Below are 25,987 nucleotides of genomic sequence, written 5' to 3' on the forward strand. Positions count from 1 at the left end.
TCCCCTGCCAACCCGGTCACCCCTAACTGCCCTCCCCTGCCAACCCGGTCACCCCTAACTGCCCTCCCCTGCTGGCCATCTTGTGTCCACATGGGGGTGGCCTTCTTGTGTGTTGGAGTGATGGTCAATTTGCATATTACCTCTTTATTATATAGGATTAGCAGGAATTTTGTTGGGGGGTTTACTATAAAATATTTCATCATTGCTTCTTTGTAACATAATTAAATATATTTGGTGTGTTTGGGCAAATGGTTGTTTTTCTTTGCTCTGTATTATCAAAGGATCTGGTCAAATTAGCACATGAGCAAATGTTTTCACAAGTTCTTACTATATAACCAAGATGAATTCCATTTTCATTTGTAAATCTAGATTTATAACTTTTTCCCTCTGCTCCATACAGAAATAAGTTGTTTCCTGAGTCTGCTATAAGGAACATCATGTTTCAGATACTGCAAGGACTTGCATTTATTCACAAACACGGTAGGTGATTTGGATTATTGTTCTTCTGAATAGCAGTGAAGTATTGTCATCAGGTGGGTACATGAAGCATCCGTGTATCTTGCAATTGACTCCTGGAAAAGGTTGAAGAGTTGAGAGGTTGACAGTGGATTTTGGAATATGTTATCTTCCATTACTTGATTTCTGAATATCCCTCATTATTTCTCATGTCCGCGTATTCTTCTTCTTTGGGCTTTAACGTTAAGCTTGTTAGTTATAGATCTAAAATCATTTCTGACTTAAATGGTGTATTAATGAGAAACCCAAGATTAGAATTCAGGGAAATTTCACATATTATGTTTAACCCACTAACTAACACTGATTTACTGTGGCTTCTCGTTTTCCTAATGTATTTATATTTTAATTTGCTCAGAGGGGTTCAAAAATAGTCTAACAAGGTTTATGCAACACAGGAAAATTAAATGAATTAAAAATTAGCAAAGAAAGAAAAAGGCAGAGGCCAAGCAAGCTACAGTATAGCTATAGCCAGGGGGTGAGGTTAATCCACAAAATGCATCTCGACCTGTCTTACTTAAGTAGAAGGAGCAGGCTACAGATTTGATTCTGAGCTTGCTTTCTGACAATGAGAAATGTGAAATATGACAGATTACAAGCTACATAGTTTCCCGGAGGTAAAAACAGTCCGTTTGCCCAAGAGAAGCAGACTATTCTTGGTACCGAGACCAGGGAGGTTCTCTTATGTGTCCTTGTAGAAGAAATAATATGTAACATGACTTCATGGTAAACACAGTGACATGGGGAAGATTCATGTCACATCCCTCAATACAGGCCAATTATATCAACTGATCAGAGAACACAGTTCTACTGAGGCCCAGGATAATTCCCTCTAGGGATGGTGTGGTTAGTCCGAGGAAAGAGAGTGTTTAGAATAATGGATGGTGCTTACTCTTTAGGAAAGCCTCTATCACTTTTGTCCTTCTTAGCTGAGCTTTTGAAAGATAATGAGTAGCAGTGAGTTTGAGCTTATATTTTCCGGCAAGTATCTGGGGCATTACTAGTCTTTGTTACTAGCTGCACGCGGCCCACCTGGGATGGATCGATACCTCCTCGTGAACACAGAGCCGTGGGATGGACATGTGCACCAGTAGAGCCAGGAGATCCTGCAGGAGGTCATTTGAGGTCACTTTAATATATAGACAGATGGGCTAAGCAGCTGATCTTGCCCAGGGAGAAATCTGTTCACTGCCAGTGTAAGGGTATCATTGCCATTGCAAATATTGCACCAACAAATCAATTTCCTAGTAAGGAAACTGGGTGGAAACCCTTTGATAATACAGTCAGTTCAGATTTGACACAGATTGGTAGTGAGTAGAAAAAAACCTCATGCCACCATCCATCTGGGATTGTTCCCAGCCTGTTCTTTAACCCCTAAGTAGCCTCTCACAGTTAGAGACTAAATAAAACACAAACAACAGACAGGCTATCCGTACAAATCCTTGTCAGCCTCAGACACATGCTAAAATAACCAGTGAGTAATTGCAAGACTGAGTCAAATTGTGAATCAGTTCTAGTAAAAAGTTTTTAGTAAAAGGTATGTCTGATTCTGCTGACATTGATAGAGCTAGCACTTCAGCCCGTATTCACCAGAATTCACAAGGCATACTATGAATTTGCAAAACACGAAACATTTATAGTAAGACATTAGGGACAAATGGGGGAAAGAGTCACTTACTAGATTTAAGAGCACAGGAAAAAGAAATGATAAGAAATCAAAGAAAGAAAAAAAAAAAGAAATCAAAGAGATTCTCAAAAGAGAAAGGTCAATCAGAATGTTTTCAAATCGGGACCAGTGATGGCATCTCAGTTGCTCGGACTCCTTGCTCAGTGCTGGAAACTGAGTGGGGACCTAAAAGAAAGTTAAATTCTTTAGCTTTCTCTTCTTTTGCTGCTTTTATGAGACTCAGATATTTGTTTCCAGAAAGAGCATGTAGCCTTTTATCCAGGTCTCTATCTAACCCATCAAATGAATACATGCACATACCCTCATACATGTGCATACACATCTACATGTACACATACCCACATGTGCATGTATCTACATATACACCCCTCCCTACACACACACATACACACACAATACTTATATGCATATCTAATAAACTAGCATCCATATACTATTGTGTCAAAGCAGTTCTTTGAAACTGAACTCCACACTATCAGTTTTGCTTACACGCCTTAGACTTGTTACAAGTCCCAATGCACAAAGCTTTGCAAATATTAGCACATTGAATTCTGCAAAATAACCCTACAAGGTAGATGCTGTTATTGCTCCATTTTACAGATGAGGAAAGTGAGGCACAGAGAGGTTAAATAATTTGCCAGCCAGTACACAGAATTGGGATTTAAAATCAGATTGTGTTTGAGAAGCTGGGTTTATTGAGAAGGTCAAACCACCTTTACTTTATAACCCCAGCACCATTTCTATGACCAGAATTTCTTCTCTTTTTTTTTTTTTTTTTACCAGAATTTCTTGACACTTTCCCCAGCTGTTAAGTGCCCAGTTCTAGGTATAACCTATTATCTTTTCATCTGTCACTTTACTTATTTCCGTGCCAATTTCTCAGGTAGAAAGGATAGCTGGTATCTGTTCCTTCCAAAGAGGTCTAGAGAGCTTTAAAGACCTGTCGTAGGCCCCACTGCAATGAAGTGGAAGAGCAGAGATCAGCTCAGATACCTGTGTCCATTGGCCATGCTTCACTAGACAAATGTATTTCCCAGCGAACAAGAGAGTAAGAGGTTAATAAAATAGTGATAATAATTGTAGGTGGATATTAATTTTACAGGTCCTACCTCATTTTCATTGATAAATAATTTCTGGAAACTTTTTAATGGTATGTATATGGTATTGACTTGACTTTGGTTAAGTGCACATGTAACTCCATATTATTTCTTTTCTCCAGTATTGGAAAGAAAAATCACCTAAAGCACTTCACAGTGAATCTCAGGCTCCTCCCTGTTGCTCGTTCTCACTGTGAGAAGGCGCGTTCTGTCCCCGGGGAGCAGACTCCTCTGAGAGGGGAGAGGCGCCCTGCGGGTAGTCAGTTGCTATGGCCATAGTCCATGTCACTGAGCCCTTTCCCCAGGGAACGAAGACACCATCCTGCTTGGGGCCGATTGAGCAGTGCCAAAGCACATGCACTTTGCGGAAATTAAAAAATTAATGCACACTGTGTTTCTTCCTTAACCTGCCCTTGCAAATATGCAGGTCACACGCGTCCATGCCAGTAATCAGAAATGCATAGCTGGCTTGAGAACAATGTTTTGCCCCAAGAAGTGGCTCTCTGCTTCTGTGTTTCACCACTGTCTTCCTGTGCATGACCTTGAGTCAGCCCTTGGCCTTTCTGTGTGTTGCTGGCCTCGTGGCCTTCTTTATAAAAACATTGTAGGTTTCAACTCGGTAATATCTGTGAAATGACACCTCCCGTCGCAGGAAGGTGTGCTACATGAATTCATAGTGTTTAAGTATTCTCTGGTTATTTCCCTATGTTCGTATCAGGACCCTCATTAACAGGATGTGGCAGAGGGGAGAAAGCCTTCTTTGTGGCTTCGTGGTTTCCTTGCCCCAGGGTTCTTAATGAAAAGTAAGCACAACACATTTTCTGCCAGGATGAAAGAGGAAATTCCTCTGTTATTCGATTGGCGTAGGGCGCCCTGAAATTAGGTTGAAGGGCTGATCCTGAATTATGAAAGCCAAACAGTTTTGACAGGAAGGGTTATCTTAACAGCACTTTGCTGTTGCATGACCCCTGAATGACCCAGCTCTAAGGGTTTGCATTGGGAATCGGAAGGGCAGAGGGAGAAGTGGACTCTTGTTGCAAGTCCCAAAGCACGCATCCGCAGAGCGTGGACCCAGCCAGGAATCAGAGCAGAGCTAGCACCACCTCCTCGCAGGTCGGGGCACATCACTAGCCTCACAGCCTTGATTCTTTGCATCTACAAAAATGGAGCCGTGTCTGCCTGTTCACTTTACCAGGTTGCTGGGAAGAGAAAATGATAGGATTCATACTACTAATACCAACAAGGTGCCGACGTGCTAAGTGCTGCTCTAAAAGCTGTGCAAATGTTAACACATTGAATCCTGCAAAACAACCCCACAGGTAGATGCTGTTACAGATGAGGGAAGTGAGGCACAGAGAGGTTAAGTGATCTGCCAGCCAGTGAACAGAATTGGGACTTGAAATTGGGTAATCTGATTGGTCTGAACAATTTACCACTATGCAGTATTGCCTCTCATGTGATAATGCTTTGTTAAAATAGAGACGAAAAGTAAATGTACATGACAGGAGGGCCTTATACTTTTAATTACCAATGAATAGAACGCATGGGCATAAAGCTGATAATAGCTCTTGCCATTATTCAGTAATGAAAAGAACAGAGGGCTAGATTCTACAGACATATTCATGAATGTTCCTAGTTATAAAGGCTTATTCTCAAATACAGTATAACAGACAACATATGTCAACTGACAGATACAGTTTTCACCAGCCAATTTTAAGGGTCTGTTTGCAATTAATTTTTTCCCCCTAGCCATTTTCCCTCTGATTATTTATTTGGGGCCTGAAGTATGATCCATAGCAAAGAAAGCTGCTTAGAGGGACATATGAGGAACCAGAATCTTCACTCTCCTCATTTCATTAGTGCACGTGTTCTCTGTGGAAGTAGAAGTAAAGAGGGAGAGGATAAAGCTGGACTGGCGGGAGGAGATAGTGCGTGTTTACAGGAGCATGACCAGCATGGAAGCAAGGAGTGCGAGAATACTTGTATCTGAGCACAGGTCGATGTGGTGGGATGCGCAGGAGAAGATGCAAGTGTGTTGAGGTGGGTGTTATAGATGGTGGCAGTGGAGCTTAGGGGCTGGAGAACAAATGACTCATAAATGCCACTAAAGTTTAGAAATAATAATTTAGCCCAGCAAGAGGAGAAAGGGGGAGTTAAGAGGAGAAGCAGCATTAATCTGGACCTGAGAAGACTTGAACCACAAACCTAGGTTAGCTGTGTGGGTGGGTTGAGAGGGACAGAGTGGAGCTCCGTAGTATAACAGCTGTGGCACCTTTCTTGGTAGGATTGTGAATGATTCACCCACCCACCATGACTCACCTTTCCCATCTGTTCAGTCAGAAAACAATGTCTACCATTTCTTTTCTCATTGAGGTGTTTGGTGTCATCATTTTGTTGTTGTTAATCCTCACCCGAGTATATTTTTTGCATTGACTTTTAGAGAGAGTAGAAGGGAAAGGGTAGAGGGAGAGAGAGACAGAAAGAGAGAGGGAGAGAGAGAGAAACATCAATGTGAGCAAGACACATTGATTGGTTACCTCCCACATGCGCCCCCACTTGGGCGGAAATCGAACCCTTGACCCTTCAGTGCATGGGTCTACGCCCTAACCACTGAGCATGCTGGACAGAGCTCATTGGTGTGGTTTTAATTCTCTGAATGAGAGACCATGGTCTCATAGTTCATATATCTTCAGGGGCCACGAGAGTCTTCCTAGATGCACTGACAAAAGGTCACTCTCTAATAACTGCTTGTACATTTTCACATTCTTAAGTCAGTTCCAAGATGGGAGCATGCCGTCAGGCCTTCTCGGAGCTGGATGGTGCTCTGAAGAACAGAGGGTCCAAACACAGTGACTCAGTCTCAGAACAGACCTCGCCCACTCTGGTGGGCGCTGATCATCTTTATTTAATTAGGCTGAGCAGAAGTCATCCAAATTTGCCCACATCTGAAATCCTTTCTTTCATTTTAAAGGCCATTTTTGACTAACACTGAATTACTGTTTGATTTTGAATCAGCCTCAAGTTTGGTTCTTCCTATAATTTAGCTTTAATTTACTCTTAATTTGGTTAGGAAACTTAAGGAAGGTCATTAGGTATATATTGGTACAATGTTAGGATAAAGAATGAAGCAATGGAATAGATATAGATATAGATATAGATATAGATATAGATATAGATATAGATATAGATATAGATATAGATATAGACTACCTTTCTACACCCATATAAGCATATAAACACTCAAAGCTCTACACATACATGTACTACATATACATATGCTATACAAATAGAAAATTTGCTATGCCAGTCTCTGTCTAATCCAGGTCTAACTGCTTTGATCTTCTCAATGCCTTGGATGATGGAAAATAAAAGCAGCTCATTGGTGAAAGGAAGCACTTACTCTTCTCCCCTGTGGCTCTCTTGAATGTATGCGATCACTTCTGTACCTTCAGCCCTTCTACGCGGACCAGGTTCTTGGATCTGTAATTATATTCACTTGGTCCATCTTAGCCAGCCATTCACCTTACAGACCCATCATTATGTCATAACACTAACCACCTGGAACTTGACCTTATACTGAGCTCTGGTGTCTCCAGAATGATGAACAGAGAGGAGTATCCTTTTATGAAAACACTGATGCTTCTGTGATACAGGACATCTAGTGCGTTTTTCACATATAACTAGGTTACAGTCACCCAGCTCTTCCTTTAGAACAGAGAGGGGTTTTAGAAAATGTCCTTGACTAGTAGATTCTGTCCTGCTGGAACACTCTCTGTGATGAGAACTTCCCATTCTGAGCCCTTGGTGTCTCCCGCACTGCGTCAGGGTCATTGCTCTTCTCAGTTCTCAGCTGCTGTCTTGTGAGGTTTTCTTCCTCCCACCTTCCCAACAGCCCTGTCTGCTCTCTGTTGCCTCTCCCTACTTGACCCAGGTATACTTGTCATCATTTGTCTTCACGTTCCCTACAAATCTATTCAAGTCCTGGGTCAATCAGTAAGAATATGTTATGAGGACACCATGCTCTTGCCACTGCATTAGACATCCAGAAGAAATAAAACTGTGTCCTCTACCCTTAACGTGCTACATCTAATTACTGAGAGATGGTTAACATGCCTGAAAACAATAGCACTCTGCTCAAGTTTACTGGTGAGGGCCTATTATGTCTACCAAGGTTCATACAATGAACCTAACGAAAATGAGGAATTTTACCTGTTTGGAACACACTTTACACATATTGGTGGTAAATATTGGAAAATAATTTTGTCTCTTTCGACAGACTGAAAGGCGTTTCAGGCTTGTTGAATAATTTTAAAAGGAGCCATGGAAGGTTTTGTTGTGTGTGTTTGTGGATGGACAGTAGCAGAACGGTGTTTGAATTGTCAGGAAGAGTGGGAATCCAGCAAGCTGGAGTGAGGACGGCCTGCTACAAAGGGGCAGTGCAGGGATAGGCTGCAAGAGGTAGGATTTGGGAGGGGCCAATGAGCAAGGGCACAGGGGACACATATGAGGGATCTACTGAGAAATGTGACGGTTAGGATCCAACCTAACTACGAGGTATCTGGGTATCTTATCAAAGGTTCAAGAAGGAGAGAGAGTTTGGGACAGGCTGATGTGGGGATGACAGTGATATTCAGCTGCGATCCTGAGAGACATAGGTCTAGAAAAGGGTGGAGGAGGACATTAGAGATGTTCATTATCAGCGAGAGGTGGTTGAGGAATAGTGTAGATCTTCAGTGATGGCTATTAATTTCTCGCATAATGCGCTAGTTGGATCCTAACTTTCACAACCTTGATAATGATAGCACATAACAAATAACACTGTGAGCAGCATTAACGGAGTTGTATTTCCAGTTTGGGTGTTCCATTGAGATTAAGATGTCTATGTCAGCAATGCCCTCTGTAAGTGGGGGGTTCTGGGTTTTCAGAGGCATATGCTGCTGATCAGTGGGTGTCTGCGTGCGCCTGGAAGGTTGGCATGTTGAGTGTCTGCTGCATGTACCCCCAAAGCTTTGTTAAAGCTGAGTCCGGCTTCCCATTTGATCAGTTAGCTTTGCCTTTCAAGATATGAACTGCACTTCTACTTCTTCATTAGGCAAAATAGTATTTAATATTAAACATCTGTGACAGCAGAATCTCAGCTATGTAAGTCCTATTCATAAATCCCTTGTTTCTTGAACAAAAATTGTAATTGTGTTTCTGCTTGTGGTATAAACTCTTAGTACCCATAAGACTCGTCTTTTGAAATGACATTTTTTCCTTGAATGACAATTTCTTTTTGCAAAGTTATCTCAGCCCATAATTGAGTTTTGATATTTTACTTATTTATTTTTAATTTTTTATATTCAACTTTTATTTATAATAGTGAAAAATGGAAAAAACAGCTTAAATGCTCAAATAGAAGAATTGGTATGCCAGAGATAATTTATCCAAATGATGATATTATGCAGCTATTAAGGCTTTTTAAAAAAATAAGAAAACAAGGAATGAAATGAGAATCGGATACAGAAACTAGGGAAGAACTCCTTGAAGATTTTTTTTATGTCTCATTCTTGTCAGATTTATAGAAGTATAAATTGCATACATAAAATTTTTGATGTTTTAGAATAAGTTTTCTCTCTTGGAAAAAAAAGTATGATTGATGATCAACTTAGGAATAATTTTACATCTTGAATTCATCAAAGGGAAATGAATGAAGTCCTTTGAGAGGTCTGAAGGACTCTACCAGTGGGATGGATGTATAGAGCCTTCACTGTCATACCTGAATTATAATTTAAATTATGGCAGTTATGAAAAGAGCGATACAGCTGGGAAGAGTATAAACAGAGGCCAGCTTGCATTTGGAATCCTTCTCCGCTTTCTCTCAGGCTTCTTCCATCGGGACTTAAAGCCTGAGAACCTGCTCTGCATGGGACCAGATCTTGTGAAAATCGCAGACTTTGGATTGGCCCGGGAAATCCGATCCAGACCTCCATACACAGATTACGTATCTACCAGATGGTGAATGCCATTTTCTTCAAAAGTATTTGATTACATTTCTTTAAAAATATGCCATTATACTGAGGGTGCTATTCATGTCACAAACATCAACTTTTCACTAGGAGAAACAGTGCAGTTTAAAACAAATGTGTAAATATGTTGGCATTGTGCAAGGGTTAAAAGCTTGTGTTGTAAATAATTTTTAAAGGAAGTCCATTATGCTTTTCCATAATATGAATCATATTTTATAGACCTTCTTAAAGACCATTTACAAAAGAGTTGTGTAAAAGATTCTCCAAAGACCTATCTGAATAACCGCTATTATTAAAACTTCCAAACCCTAAGAATTTGCTTTAAGTAGTTGGCCATGAGCAAGAAGTAGCCTACAGACAATGTTTTATATTCTCTCTCTCTTTCTCTTCCCTTCCCTTCCCCACCCTCCCCTCCCCTCCCCTCCCCTCCCCTCCCCTCCCCTCCCCTCCCCTCCCCTCCCCTCCCCTCCCCTCCCCTCCCCTTCCCTTCCCTTCCCTTCCCTTCCCTTCCCTTCCCTTCCCTTCCCTTCCCTTCCCTTCCCTTCCCTTCTCTCTTCCTCGCTTTTATTCTCACTCTGCATTTCCCAAAGAGGCTGCAGAGAGGAGTCCTGTAGAGACATGCACAATAGAAACAACCCTAAGATAGAGAAGCATTGCTCTCTGACAGCAGCCACAGCAGCTGCCAATCTCCACGCCTGCATGTACCACACTGAGCTACACAGATAATGGGAATGTGTAAGCTCTCTCACTGAGAGCTGATGATATATTTAACTTGCTCTGACCAGTGGAGGCAGTAACAGGCAGTGCCCCTTTGTCCCTCCAGGTACAGGGCCCCCGAAGTGCTCCTGAGGTCCACCAACTACAGCTCCCCCATTGACATCTGGGCCGTGGGCTGCATCATGGCCGAGGTGTACACCCTCAGGCCACTCTTCCCCGGGGCCAGTGAGATCGACACAATCTTCAAAATTTGCCAAGTACTGGGGACCCCGAAAAAGGTAAGCCGGCTCCCCAGGCTCCCTGGCCTCCACTGCGCCATGACCCCCTGCTCCTTCTGGAATCTTTCTTTTGGCCTCAGCAATCTTCCACACCCACCTTTCAGACACGCCCATGCCCTCAGACACGCCCACCTCTCAGACCTGGCCCTCGCTCCCTCCTTCTGCTCTCTCTCTTTTTATTAATTTTAATTTTTAATTATTTAAAAAAATAATTCTTTATTGTTGAACGTATTACATATGTCTCCTTTTTCCCCTCACTGACCCTCTCTAGGCTACCCCCCCCCCCCACCCCAGGACCTCACCGCCCCATTGTCTGTGTCCATGGGCCATGCATAAATGCATACTAGTATAAGGTCCTTGGTTGATAACTTCCCACCCACCCACCCGCCCCTGCCTTCCCTCCGAGATTCCATTTTTATTGATTTCAGAGAGGGAGAGAGAGAGAGAGAAACATCAATGAGGAGAGAGAATCATTGATCAGCTGCCTCCTGCATGCCCCCTACTGGGGCTGGAGCCCACAACCCCGGCATATACCCTTGACCAGAATCAGACCCTTCAGTCCGCAGGCCGACGCTCTATACACTGAGCCAAACCAGCTAGTGCCTTCTTTCTGCTCTTAAGTAGAAGACATTTGTTCTGGCTCTCTCTCTCCTCTCCTCTCCATGGCACCTCACCTCCCTTGTAGCCTTTCTCTTTCTCTATTCAGAAGTCTCCTAAAGGCAACCTGTAGCCCTCACCTCCCCCCTTTGTAACTCCATTCACAGAGTTACATCTCTCTGTGAGAGGCGCTCCTGACACCCTCACCATCAACACATCTGTCAGTTTGCTTTTTTAAACTTCTTCCAAAGAACACAAACATTCTGCAATTTTTTCTTTCCATTTTACTGAGATATAATGGAAACAGTGTTGTGTGGGTTTAAGGTGCACCAGACTGTTTTTCATTTACCCCCACTGGCTTCTTGCTTTCATTCTCCATTTTTGTCTGTGGTCCCATCATAGTCCCAGAGCCCCAGCCTTGAGGCTGAGTGTCCATTTCTCTCTCTCTCTCTCTCCCTTACTCCCCATCCCCTCACCTAAGTAGTGGGTCCTTACATCCTGTTGACTGTCGCTGCAGTCTCTCAGGTGGCTCTCATCCTTGGAGTCCACTGGCCCATCACAGACGGCCCTGCTTGCCCTCCCTGAATGGGGGTATCAATCTCTCTGCCTTCAAGTCTTTTTCCCTCCAGCTAACCTTTCAGTCTGCAGCCAGTTCACCTCCTTAAAGAACAGCTCTGGTACTGGTGTCCCCTCCTAAAAATATTTGCTGGCTCCTATCACCAGCCACCTTCACTGTCATTCTCTGTCCCCCACCTTATACCTGTACCCCCATACCATGCACCTGGAACCTCCGCACTATCGTGCTCTGCATATGCACACTCTGCCCGACTGAGGTCTCTCCCGTGACCCCATCCGCTGTTTTCCCAAGGCCCCGCAATCTTTCTCCTCACTGATTCTCCTCTCCGCCTTCCTCTGTGATCTGTGTTATTAATATAATCATCTGTGTCCATATCTGTTTCCTGGACGTTACGCTCATTCAGGGCAAGGATTTATCTTGTGTATATTTGTGTTTCTTTTTCCGGGTCCTAGCTAGCATCAGTGCTGGTACAAATCAGTCCCTCAAAATAAATGACTAAATCATTTGAATGAATCACTGATGGCACCTCTTCAAAATTTCCAGAGTCTCCTGCCGGAGTCTCTCCTCCTTGGGATAACTGTTTCTGTACCTCTCATGGCCCTAGTTACTTTTTATTCTGTATTACTGCTTTTAAATAAATATCTTATTTTCTCCTTTGGACAGTAATTTCCATAAGGGCAGCATTTATATCAGATTATTTTTGGATACCCACCACTACGCCTATAGCAGGCACTCAGTAACTATCTAAGTGAATGAATGATATGAGCAATACATAATGCCACTTTGCTTTTTTTAAAAAAGCAATTACACTAGAATGTGTCTTGTAAAATAGTGGAGTGTTGGAGTTAGAAGGGACCCTAAAGATCATTTGTTCGTCCTTTCCCATCATGCACTTCAGCATTTAGTCATGGGTATGATGGGTGAAAAAGTGGGGAACTTGAGATTGTGTGGGATTGCTTTCTTTACCGCTAGACTTCATCAAGATGGGGACATGTAGGTTTTGACAAATTTATTTAACTGGGGACAGGTGTTTTGTTTATTCCCCCATCCCCCCAAAATATCTCACTAGCAGTTTCTAAATCCTCTGTCTCATGGAACACAATTGGGAAAATACTAATTTGGTTCAACCCCCAAATCTCAAGGGAGGCGCTGTCTTGTGTTAAGGTTATAAAGCAGGTTGGTGGCAAATCCAGTCTCTTTTTCTACGCGTTCTCAGACTTCACGTACTTTCTGGTCTCCCCATTAGCATCCTCCTGTGTGTCAGTCATCATGGTGCCACCAGAATGGATATGGACGTGGTCATGACATGATCGCCTTTCCGTTGTAGGCACACATGCCAGGATATGCACTCCTATCACAGAGAGTGGCTGAGCAAGATTTTCTATCTTTCCTTCTTTCAGACAGACTGGCCGGAAGGCTACCAACTTTCAAGTGCTATGAACTTCCGCTGGCCCCAGTGTGTCCCCAATAACTTGAAGACCCTGATTCCCAATGCTAGCAGCGAAGCAATTCAGCTCCTGAGAGACCTGCTTCAGTGGGATCCCAAAAAACGGCCAACAGCTAGTCAGGTTTTCTTCCATCTTCTTCTGTGTGATGCATTTCTTATGAAGTTCATATCTAACTCTGAATGAGTCCTATAATCTCATAGGAAGTACTTAATTTGTTAAAAAAAAATAGTATAGAATACCACTGTTGGGGTATCTATACTAATAAAAGCGTAATATGCTAATTAGACTGAATGACTTTCTGGACAAAGCCACAGTGGCAGAGGCCAAGGCAGAGGCAGTTAGGGGTGATCAGGCTGGCAGTGGAGCAGTTAGGGGTGATCAGGCCAGCAGCGGAGCAGTTAGGGGGTGATCAGGCTGGCAGGGGAGCAGTTAGGGGGCGATCAGGCTAGCAAGGGAGCAGTTAGGGGCATCAGGCAGGCAGGCAGGCAGGTGAGCAGTTAGGAGCCAGCAGTCCCGGATTGTGAGAGGGTGCAGGCCAGGCTGAGGGACCCCCCCGCCCCCATGCACAAATTTCGTGCACCAGGCCTCTCGTTATATATAAGAACTTAAAATAGTTTGAAACTTGTAAAGTTAAAGTAGTCAAGGTTTAAACAACATAGTTGCTTTGGAATGAGGAAATGGGCTTAGAAAAGTGAAATATTATATTTAAGATATATAGCAAATAATAAGTTACAAAGCTAGGAGCTGTGTTGAGCCAGAATACTTTTCAGAAGTAGCAAAGGTAATAGCGGTATAACTGGCTGCTTTAGTGAGATAATTTTAAGTTCATACATTCGATAATACTTTAGATAAGAAAAATTACAAGGGGTGTTACAGATTCAAGGTGCTGACAAACATAGGTTTGTGAGTACGAGAAATACAGAGTTTATTCTTTTATATTACTTATTAATTATTGTATTATTTTCCATGCAAACAACTATAAACCTACTTTTGCCCCACCCTGTAGTTGGTTTGGGCTAAGAAATTGCAGTAAACTGATCAAAGGAACGTAGCCCCGTGAGTTGATGGTGCTAACCTGCCCACTAGACTTTTCTTCTGAAGCAGCCATATGTGTCATTCCAGGCGCTCCGATATCCTTACTTCCAGATTGGGCATCCCCTGGGCAGCACCACACAGAGCCTTCAGGATCCCGGAAAACCACAGAAGGACATCCTGGAAAAGGCAGGCCTACCGCCTCACATTAAGCCGGTCCCTCCTGCCCAGCCCCCGACCAAGCCACACACGCGGATTTCTTCGAGACAGCATCAAGCCAGCCAGCCCCCTCAGCATCTCATGTACCCCTACAAAGCAGAGGCGCCCAGGACAGAGCACCCGAGCCACCTGCCGGAGGACAGGCCAAACCCCTTGCTCTTCCCATCCCTCCACGCCAAGAATCCTCCAGCGGTAAGCGGTGAAATTTGCTAGTGAGCCCCCCGTCTGGTCTGTTCCTCTTCTACTGGTACCTCACTTACTGTGTGACCTGTTTTCCTTTTCAGCATATAGAGTCTAACTGTAATGAATTTATCTTTGTAATATCATGGACTTGTGAAAAGAGCTTTGGCCTTGGCGTTAAAGGGCCAAGTTCAAGTTCTGGCTCTGCCTGTTAATCATGGCGCTGTGGTGGGTGAGCGCTGGACGCTGCCACCAGATTGCCAACGTCTCAAGTCTCGTCTCTGCTCTTTCACAGCTCGATGGCCCTGTGCACATGACCCGGCCTCTCTGCTCCTCATTTCCTCTCTGTAAAATAGAGATAATAACACCTGCCTGACAGAATTCTTTTGAGCACTAAATGAACTAATGCTTGAAAGAATTTAAACTAATACCTGGCACCTAGGAAGAACTTAATAAATATTAGTCATTGATGCTGATCCCTGTGGACTCAGTTTCCTCATCTGTAACAGAAAATCATTACATCTGGCTTGTCCACCAGACAGGGCTGTTTATGAGGATCAAAGTTCCTGATGCTTGTACAGCTGTTTTTTGTTTTGTTTTGTTTTGGGTTTTTTTAAAAAATATTTTTATTGATTTCAGAGAGGAAGGGAGAAGGAGAGATAAAAACATCAATGATGAGAGAGAATTACTGATCAGCTGCCTCCTGCACTCCCCACACGGGATTGAGCCCAAAACCCGGTCATGTGCCCTGATCGGGAATCGAACCATGACTTCCTGGTTTATAGGTCAACGCTAAACCATTGAGCCACGCTGGCTGGGCTGTGCAGATGTTTTGAAAGTCACAAAGTGCCATACGAATATTTGTAGGTTGTTATTCCCATGAATCCCACCAATGGCTCTTATGCTGGGCTGTTAATTGAGCCCAGATCTTTCTTCTCCTCTTGGGCTGGGATTCAAAAGGAATCAATGGGTATTAGATTTAATCAAATGATAACCCCGCCAAGGGAGTCTAGTTGCCAGTAGCTTTTTAATGCTGTCTGAAAGTCTGATTTCCTGACACCTTCATGCAAAAGTAACACTTTTTCTGTCAACTAGTATTCCTTCACTGAGCGCTGGCTCCCAAGCAGCACAATGTACAATACTGCGTGAGGTTACAGGGTGGCGTCTCTAGACTGTTTATTTTACCCCAGCCCTGGACTTGAAGGCAGCGGTATTTGGAAATTTCCTATTATAGCTAATTCAGTAGTTAAATCATGTCCAAGTCTATCAAGAAGGCAAAGAAGGCATTATTTGTATTGTTTTCTGTAAGAGGGTGGGATGATTGACACTATATTCTTTACATCTTTATTTATAACACTATAAATCACATTAACTGTTTGAGATGAGGCCTGAATGAGAATCCAGCCATCTTCCTAGTATGGGAGAAGTCCCTTAAATTTCTTTTTTGAAGTCCTTTTCCTATACGACTCGTGTCTCCATAGGATGAACACCGATGTCACCTGTGCAGGGTAGGCGAGAGACAAGGGTCTGGGTAAGCACTGCCCCGGTTGCCCTTTCAGATGAGCAGTGCAGATTAGGGAATGCTATGCCCAGGATCCTCCTTTTTTTTTTTTTTTAAATATATTTTATTGATTTTTTACAGAGAGGAAGAGAGAGGGATAGAGAGTTAGTTACATCGATGAGAGAGAAACATCGACCAGCTGCCTCCCGCACACCCCCCACTGGGGATGTGCCCGCAACCAAGGTACATGCCCTTGACCGGAATCGAACCTGGGACCCTTGAGTCCGCAGGCCGACGCTCTATCCACTGAGCCAAACCGGTTTCGGCAAGGATCCTCCTTTTTATGATCAAGAAAGTTCGGAATGGGGAATACCCATGGGTGAGCTCCATTAATGCGAAGTATCGCTTTCCCCACCTCTCCTTGTGAACACAGAAAATCCTCGCTGGGCTGGAGCACAAGAACGGTGAGATCAAGCCAAAGAGTAGGAGAAGGTGGGGTCTTGTTTCCAGGTCGACAAAGGATTCCGATGACTGGGCTGACTTGGATGACTTGGATTTCAGTCCATCCCTCACCAGGATTGACCTGAAAAACAAGAAGAGACAGAGCGACGAGACTCTCTGCAGGCAAGTGTGCGCTTCTGTCTGTGAACGGACTGGGTCTGGGATTTGTGAGGGCCCTTTACCCATCTGACGATGCTTTCTCTCGAGCGTGACCCGAGCCATGTTCTCTCGATTCAGGTTTGAGAGTGTTTTGGACCTGAAGCCCTCTGAGCCCATGGGGACAGGAAACAGTGCCCCCACCCAGACTTCGTATCAGAGGCGAGACACGCCGACCCTGAGATCCTCGGCCAAGCAGCACTACTTGAAGCACTCCCGATACTTGCCGGGTAATAGAAGCAATTCCCTCTTCTCTGACCATCGATAAGAAACCATTTCCCTGGGATCCCATGTTCACAGAGATTCTGTTTTGGAAGGCACTTGGGGCTTCTCTTCAAAACTGCTGGGAACATCATAAAAATATTTGCTGGAGCCCAGGCCTCATATTTTTAGTTTTTACAGTTGCCTAAGATAAGAAATTTGGTAGCGGATACTGGGTCCAGCCCCCAGGGAGGGAGGAACTGATAAGAGCCAGGCAGCATGCCTGAGGTCTCTCCCCCCCTCCCGGTCCCCGTCCCCCCCGAAACCTGCAGTGCCTGACACAAGTGGGGATGCAGGCATCTGGAGGTTAAGGTCAAGGCAGCCTTGGACATTAGGGAGTCGGTGAGGGCTGTTGGTACAGACTGGAGCCATCAGCATGGGATGACGAAGTGGTCTAGGTCAGGTGAGAAGATGGAATCTTGGGGGACAGAGGCAGAAAGAGGAGGGAAGAGCTGCAGAGGTTGGGACTTTGGAGGGGGGTGGAGAGGAACTTAGATGACAGAGAGGCGGTGGTCTGTGAAGGGGACAAGTAGGAATGTCCAGGAGCACTAAAGCCCAGGACAGCACCAGAGGGCATCAAAACATAGGACATGGGACAGAGCTGTTGGTAATAGAAGTTTCAGGCACCTCTCTCCGGCCACGTGCCAGTGAGGCAACATACTAAACCCAAAGACAGCATCTTTCCTGTTCAGTCAATTTTTGCTTAGATTTTTGAGCCATAGAAACTTTTAGACAAATTGGGTTCTGCATTAATTTTATCTCTGAAGTCTGGTGCATATTTTGCCTTTAAACACATTTCTTCCCTGTTAGGCATAAATATAAGGAATGGCATCCTCCCGACTCCGGGCAAGGACTTCATTCCATCTAACCCGTGGTCTAGTTCCGGTTTGTCGGGGAAGTCTTCAGGGACGGTGTCAGTAATCAGCAAGATAAATTCAGGTGAGTAATAATTATTAACCCCTAAATGGCAAGAAGCAAATTCTCTGGGTGTGGCAGAGTGGGAACGGAGACGAGGGTACCAATGGTGGGACCACGGGGGCCTTTCTGCTACGCCAACCCTGGGCCTCTTTTCCTGGCCTGTGCTCCGCTCTCTCAGCAGCAGGCCCTGGGGACTCAGCCTGCTCCACGGCTCTACCTCCAGGAGTATCTGGCGAGAAAAGCATAGTTGTTCTTGGCTCCTGGGAAAAACAGTAAAAAACTTGACAGACTCTGACCCTCTATGGTGCATGACCTCAGAAGTCAGCTCCAGCTTGTCCCCTCTGCTTGATTACCCAGCCCCTGCCAGGCCATCAAGACTTCCGGTTGGAGGATAGTTTGGGAGGCCCTCCCACTCTTCGTAAATAAGTAAATGACTTTTCCTAAGCTGTGCAGGCTGACTAACCCTGTTCCCCGCCGACCACTTTCCCACATGGCCGTCCCTCACACGGCAGCCCTGCTCTGTGCTGCTCCCCCTCCTCATTCCAAGTAAACATCTGGGCTTCACTTCTCCTGCCTTTATCCATTACATGTGCATTTATTTCAAGGAATACAAAAAAGAAGAAGAAAATAATGTATCAACAACCACATACCCGCTGCGAGCTTACAGAGTCAAACTTGGCCAATAGACCCTAAGCCCATGTCTAGGCCTTCCCTTCCTCTCCCTCTGTCTCTCCCTCACTCAACTCCCACCTGATTTGGGTATTTATTATTTCTATGCTTTTAAAAATATAAATACATGGAACACATAGTATGGTTTTGCATGTTTTAAAATTTATATGCCTATAATCCCGGATCTCTACTTCACTCATTTTAATAATTATATTATGTAAATAGCAATTACACATATATAGAATGTATGTCATATTATATATCACATTACATATATAATATATATAACCATACAATACCATCATTTATTACTTCTACTAGACCATATTTATTTATCCCTTCTCTTCTTGATGAACATGTAAGTTGTTTATGGTTTTTGCTGTTAGAAAGCGTGCTGAAATGGGCCTTGCTGTGCACCTGGGTGGGGTTTCTCTGGGTGTGATATAAACATGCTAGGTTAAAGGGTGTGCTCATCTTCGACTTTGCAGATATTGCCAGATTGCTCTCCAGCAGGGTGTGGGAGTTGTGCTGCATCCTTGATGCCACTTGGTACTGTCGAGACTAAAATTTGTGCTAATGTGATGGGTGTGAAATAGCATTTATTGTGGCTTAAATTTGCATGTCCTGTTCAATAATGAGGTTGAGCATCTTGCGTTTATTGACTACATTTTTTCCCTTTTGTGACTATCTGTTCAAGTTCTCTTCTCCTTTTTCTTCATATCTGTTTATTCACCAAAAATGCAAAATCTGCTCCAGCTGACCAACACAGCTCCTCAGACAGGCATTCCGACCATGGTTCCTGCTCTGCTCTGAGCAAGGATGCTCTGTGTTGGGAAGACATAGAGCAGTTCCACTACTCAGTAACTCTTTTCTTAATGGCTAGGACTTCCACTGTACAATGGCCATAATAACACTCTTCATCGTTCCATATGTAGCTTTATGCCTTCATAGTAAGACTTATAGATATTCATTCCCCCATCCAATATATATTGATTACTTGCTATATGTAAGGCATTCCTCTAACATCCTAGAATACTAAGATGAGTAGCTATAGTTCTGGCCCTTAAAGCACTCTCCAGATGGAAATGGCATTATAAGTGTATGTATTTAATATATTTTAATAATGGTTAATTGTTCTGATTACAGACAAGAATACTTAATATAGAACTACTTATAATAGCTAAATAATTAACATAACCCATGTATTGATGAATAAGAGAGTGGTCAAATGTATTATAGTTTAGCCATATTCTAGAATTTGCATATACTGACATACAATGATAATTGTTTTATATTATTATGAAGTGGAAAAAGCACGTTTCAGAACAGGCTAAACTGATTATACCAAGAGAAAGAAAATTCCAAATTTCCCTTTTCTCATACAAATCAACAAATCAACCATCCTCCATTTGGGTGTGGGCTACAGGAGCATAACCCGCCGCCCCCCCCCCCCCCCCCGCAACCCCCATCTTTCTGACAGTGTGGTGTGCTGGAATGCTCTGATCAGAATATGTTTTTATCATAATTCTTCCCCCTCCAAAAATAAAAACCTAATTCTTTATTGTTCTGTACTACTGTCCTTTAACCCTGTCATGTACACGTGACTTTGTAGTAATGAACTTTTGTTTTGCAAATCAGTTGGTTCCGGCTCTACAAGTTCTAGTGGACTGACTGGAAACTATATCCCTTCCTTTCTGAAAAAAGAAGTTGGTTCTGCTGTGCAGAGGGTACACTTGGCACCTATTCCAGACCCTTCCCCTGGTAAGTTCCATTGTGGATTATTCATGAATTGATTCAACAAGTAGTTATTGAACAACGGCTTTGTCTTTGCAGACATGGATAGGCATGTTGTAGATCTAAGATCCCCAAGTGAAGGAGACAGACAGAACTCTCTGTCCTTGTGGACTTATACTCTATAGATATAAGAGGACCAGATAAGATGCTTGTAACTTTTGAGGAGAAAATAGAGCAGGCAGGAAGTAGAGAATGTGGGAGTTGGAGGGTGGGGTGCAGATTGCAATTTTAGATAGGGTAACCAAACAAGACCTCATTGCAAAGGAGGTATGGAGGAGGTGAGTGAGCAAGCGGGCAATATATTGAGACTGTTTCACACATGGGATTCTGAGGTGTGTGGGCTTTTTAAAAAATATGTGTTTTTTTTTTTATTGATTTCAGAGAGGAAGGGAGAGGGAGAGAGAAACATCAATGATGAGAGAGAGTCACTGATTGGCTGCCTCCTGCAAGTGCCACACTGAGGATCTAGCCTGCAACCTGGGCATGTGCCCTGACCAGGAATCAAACTGTGACCTTCTTGTTCATAGGTTGACGCTCAGCCACTGAGCCACACCTGTTTGGCACAGGTGTGTGGGCTTTGAGACAGGACAGGCCTGGCATATTCAGCGAATAGCAAGGGGACAGAGTGCAGGGTGGCAGGAGTGAGAGGCGGGGAGTAGGAAGAGGAGAGCGGGTCAAAGAGGTGAGAAGACACCCCATGCTATGAGGCCCTGCAGCTACCATGTGCATTTTGTCATTGACTCTGAGCGACATGGGAGCCACTGGAAGGTTCTGAGCAGAGGAGTGAGGTGATTTGACATGCATCTTCCACGCTCACTTAAGAGCTGGCTGTCACTAGACTGAAAGGGGAGAGCACGATTGGAGGCAGCAACACTGATTGGCAGGCTAATTATCCAGGCAAGGGATGGTGCTGGCCCGAGCTGGGGTGCTAGTGGTTGAGTTGGGCCAGATTCTGGGTATATTTGGAAGGTAGAGCCAGTAGGATTTGCTGACAAATTACAAGTGGAATTTGAGAGAAAGAGAGGAGTCAGGATTGACATCTGTATTTTTGGCCTGACACTATAGAATTAGGTTGACTTTAACGGAGAGAGGGAAGACTATGAGTAGGAGGCAAAGTGCTGCTCTTGAATCCTCTTTTTCTCATAATTTTTGTTACTGAGATGCATTTATCTGCACCTGTTTGCATGGGTGCTCCACCTACCAGGCTCACCTTTCTCTTTCACGGCAGGTTATTCCTCCTTGAAGGCTGTGAGACCTCATCCTGGACGGCCTTTCTTCCACACCCAGCCGAGGAGCACTCCGGGGCTGATCCCACGGCCTCCGGCTGCCCAGCCCGTGCACGGCCGGACCGACTGGGCTTCCAAGTACGCCTCTCGGCGATGACAGTCGGGATCCCTTCCGTAGGGGAAAGCAGGACCCTGTCCCCCCCGCCAACTGGTGTTCTCCCTGCAAGAAACTTCCGGATGGTGTAAAAGCAAACACACACTTTATAGTTGTTCTTCTGAACTAAGACATTTCAATATTCTTTTTAAAAGTTTTTTTCTTAAATATTGATTTGTACAAAATTATTTTATTCTAATACTGGGTCCCATTATTTTCTTAAACAGCAGCATTTTGTACATATAGGTTATGTTTTAGTGTTTTATACAGTCAACTTTGTAACAAACTTTTTAAAGATTAATTAATTTTCTTTTGGGGTTCCAGATAATATTTTATACAGATTTTTAAAAATGTAATAATATTGATGCAGTATTGCAACAGGGGTGCAATTTAAAGCTACATGACAGAGGGTTATTTACTCAACGCGTGCGGATTATTTGTGAAGTGGTTAAATTTTAAATGTGGCACATGGGGTACCTCAGGCTTCCTTGGACTGACTTCAGCACTAGAAAAACGGTCTTTTGCTTTCCAGTGTCATGTTATTGGTTTGATTTTTTGAGACCACTGTGCCCTTCTGAAAGTACTGTTACATAATTAATTCATTTGGTTTGGTGTTTGTTCCCCAGCTGAAAGAACTCTAAGTAAATATTTTTTTTAATTTTTACAACACCCTTTATTGTGGTTGGAGATAGCCAAGTGAACCCAGGCTTTATCATGCTATGCCATCCCATTCTATTTCTTCCATTTTAAAAATCAAATTGTATCAGTACCGCAAAAGGGAAGCTTTTGTAGCCACAAGATTCTCAACATACAGGTGAATACAGTCAATGAAACTGACATCCCTGCCAAGATGCACGACCAAAAAGCTAAGTTTTGACCCAGCAGATTTTTTATGATAATAACTGATAGGATACTGCATTCAGCTCAGTTCTCCAGGCCTGGCTGGGAACACACCACAAATCATCTCCTCTCCTAGCCAAAATCTCAGGGCACCTTGGGGAGCAGAAAAGATTGACGGCAGAGGAAGCCACAGTTACCATGACGCTAGTGTCATAGTGTGCCACATTTGAACTTTGAACTCTTAACCCTTGTGTAGTTTCTTCCAACAGTGAGAACTCTATTGGTTGGCAGTGGCTGTTCCACTGAGAGGAATGTTTACAGCAGTTTTGAAAATGACAAAGCTAGTTTGGAGACAGAAAAAGACAAGAGGTCCACTCTCATCCATCTCTGTAGGCCACATTTGCCTCCACTCATGGTTGCCTGACAGGCAAGAGGGAAGGTCACCTCCAGAGAATGCAGTATCATCTCAATAGTGTATAGACTCATTCTCCCAGGGCTCAAGTACTCTCATGTGGTTCCAGGTTCCAGGATATAGCAAGCTGGACCATATGAAATGGTCATTTTTGTAGGTTAAAATGAATATTGGCGCTTTGATATGGCTCAGCCTAATCAGTTGGGAAATTACCACTTCAGTGTGTTAATAATACGTTGCCGCCTGACCTGAACCAATTATACCGTGGCTCCCAAAGAGCGCTAACCTAAAGTCGGGAGTAATTTCTGCTTTGGAGAATCTGGCTCAAAAACATACTTGACCAAGCCTATGATCCTAGGGCCGGGAGAAAAGCACATAATGGATGTGGACTTAATAGGTAATATTTTCCTGTTAACAAACTGGCGGCAGAGCTTCAGAAAATAAATATGTATGTGTAAGCACAACTTGAACCTGAATTCATTTCTGTATTATATTCTCAACTCATCGAAAGCAACAGAAAATGTGTTTTCAGAGACGAGTCCTTTACTGAGGTTAATATTTATTTCCCGTTCTGTATTATGTATACAGAGTAAGTTAATCTGTAACCTCCCTCAGCTTGCTGGAAAGCTGGGTTTAAATTGTAAATACCCTGTAGAGAAGCAAATGGATTGTGAATACCATATTCTTGAAACTCTAGCTTATGCTAAGGTCATTACATTTTTTTTTTAATTGAAAAACTAGTTACCTGGTTAATACACATTATGAAGTGGTTTTTCTAATATTTCTGTAGGGCCCTAGCTGGTTTGGCTCAGTGGATAGAGCCTTGGAGTGAAAGGTCCTGGGTTCAATTTCTATCAAGGGCATGTACCTCGGTTACAGGCTCAGTCCCCCGTGTGAGAGACAACCAATCGATGTATGTCTCTCTCTGTCTCTCCCCTTCCACTCTCTCTAAACATCAATAGGAAAATATCCTCAGGTGAGGATTAACAAAAATTTTTAAAAAATAATATTTTTGTAGGGTCCAAATTCAGAAAATATTTCACTTTTCTTCCTCTTTATTTATCTGAAAACAACTTCCTTTGGGAAACTAAACACATTTATTCATATGAAAGTCAAGAAACTGATGTTCAGTTGAGAAAACTAGAAAACTGAAAAACTGTAAACTCTAAAGAACTAGCAAATTCCTATAAAGTACTCCTCCTAGCCCTGAAATGGGTAAAGGACAAATTGTGTATGCAAGCTGTTTACTATAGAAGGAAATAGTGACTTTTTTTTTTTTTTAGTGAAAATAAATGCTACCTGTTGCATGTATTTTTCACTTACTATTGAATTGTAAAGCGTACTGCAAGACACCAAGAGGAACGATGAGTTTAACTGTACCCTCCATGACTATACCTCGTTTCCAGTGAGACTGCATCGGGCAACGGTACAGGGATGGCTCTCATTTTGGGCCCAAAGGTTCAGTGACAGGTGTGCCAGGGGGTCCACATGTGAACTGCACAGGCACAGAAGTTACCTGGTGTGGTTGTTCATTTCACAATAAAATCTCATTAATTGCTAAGCCCTCACCCAGCTCATGTATGATAGGGTTTAAATAGGAAGAAAATAGATTTTCAAACAAGTTTTAAGGCACATTTCACCGAAAGGACTAACTAATGTAGATAATATCTATATCATCTTCTGGGGTTCTCAAAGACAGTACAATCAAGGCAACACATGTAAAAACCAACAATTCTTGTTTGTCAAGAATTGTCAAGATTTTATCAAGAACTTCTGCTTTTCAGTACAAATCCCAGTACTGCTGGAGTTCGTGGGCACCATATTTCCTCATGAAGTAGCATTTCCCTTCCATCAAGCCATTGTTTGTGCCATTTAGGAGAGAAAAAGAAAGTAGGCTGTATGTTTCAGCTCAGTATATGACCAAAAGCAATATATGTGACATACTAATTATATATCATTTAAAGCATACTGTAGCAACTTGTTTGTTTAATATATGTGGTTAATTTTTAGAATTATTTTTACATTTTCAACCAAAGTACTGTATTTTGTATAATTTATTGTGAGGACCTTCTCACAGAAACCATTAAGGAGACAGACTGGAGGCAGATATCACATTCATCTGTATTATTGGTTTCTTATAGACACTGTGCTAATGTGAATTTAAAATGACCTGAATAAGTAAATAGTCTTCTAATCTCAGATATCTGGGCACTGGCAGAAATTTTAATCACCTGATTTGATTACAAGGGAGTAACTAAGAATATATTTATTTATAAAGCAAATATTCCTAATGATGAGAAGATAGAGGACAGAAAACCACTTATGTAAGCCCCTCTGAAATAAAAATGTTGCTTTTTGAATAGTTCATCCTAAGGTGTTTTAAAATGTTAATTTTACATTTATAAAATTCTGCTCCAAATAAAGTTATGGTTTAAGAAAAATTGATTTGAGTGTTCTGTTTTTGTTTTTCGTGTTCTTTCTTTCATTAAAAGATAACATTAGTCTTTCCTAATTGGCATTTTGATATTTTATAACTTTTTCTTAATATTTGTACATTGGAAGTATATACTTAGAGCAGCAGTATGAAGAGTTATCCTGCAATGTGGAGGGGTTTTTGTTTGTTTGTTTGTTTTTAATTTAGCTTTTAGTAAGTTAGGTGACTAGAGATTTAAAAAACAACAACAAGCACAGGCCAAAACTTCTTGTTTCTGATTCCATCATGGTAAATACCTGCCTTGTATGTTTTTAGCTCTTACAGTGCACTCATGTGTACAATACAAACCTTCAAAAGAAAATCCTAACTTCATGAATTGTATACAACATTCCACAGGAAATTCATTTCCCAAACGTTCTTCGAATCCGCAACGGAGTTTTGTAGGAATGTGATTTACCGATCAGACTTGTGTTGGTGAATCCCTAAACATGCCCCTCATGATCAGAACACCGCCGACCGACTGTGTAATCGTCAGCATTTGTGTAACCTCTAGGCAAAGGTGCCCCTTTAGAAGCCATGCCGATTCAAGCTCTCAGCCATCCTTCCTCGGCAAAAACCTCCTGTAGGATTTGGTCTGACTCTAGCCATCTATAGCTAAGCCAATTGTTTCCCTCTTCCTGGAGTGTTTACATATCAAGCTTCTCTTAAACTACGATTTAAAGCTCCTGATTTTTTATTAAGGCAATTTTACATGCTACTGAGTAGGTG

The 25,987-nt window shown here is 42.8% G+C and overlaps 1 protein-coding gene across 1 annotated transcript in view; it reads left to right on the forward strand.

The window, feature by feature from the left end:
- Positions 1-25,195, forward strand: part of CILK1 (ciliogenesis associated kinase 1) — a 32,265-nt gene extending 7,070 nt beyond the window's left edge. Inside the window, exons 4-13 of the mRNA XM_079780434.1 lie at positions 401-480; positions 9,162-9,294; positions 10,129-10,300; positions 12,875-13,042; positions 14,045-14,365; positions 16,288-16,478; positions 16,593-16,741; positions 17,583-17,711; positions 19,998-20,120; positions 21,382-25,195. Coding sequence (XP_079636560.1) covers positions 401-480; positions 9,162-9,294; positions 10,129-10,300; positions 12,875-13,042; positions 14,045-14,365; positions 16,288-16,478; positions 16,593-16,741; positions 17,583-17,711; positions 19,998-20,120; positions 21,382-21,536 — 1,621 coding nt within the window. The 3' untranslated portion in view covers positions 21,537-25,195. The remainder of the gene's footprint in view (positions 1-400; positions 481-9,161; positions 9,295-10,128; positions 10,301-12,874; positions 13,043-14,044; positions 14,366-16,287; positions 16,479-16,592; positions 16,742-17,582; positions 17,712-19,997; positions 20,121-21,381) is intronic.
- Positions 25,196-25,987: the final 792 nt, after the last annotated feature.

This window comes from Cnephaeus nilssonii (genome assembly GCF_951640355.1).
Source record: "Cnephaeus nilssonii genome assembly, chromosome: 9".
In the NCBI taxonomy this organism is placed as follows: domain Eukaryota; kingdom Metazoa; phylum Chordata; class Mammalia; order Chiroptera; family Vespertilionidae; genus Cnephaeus; species Cnephaeus nilssonii.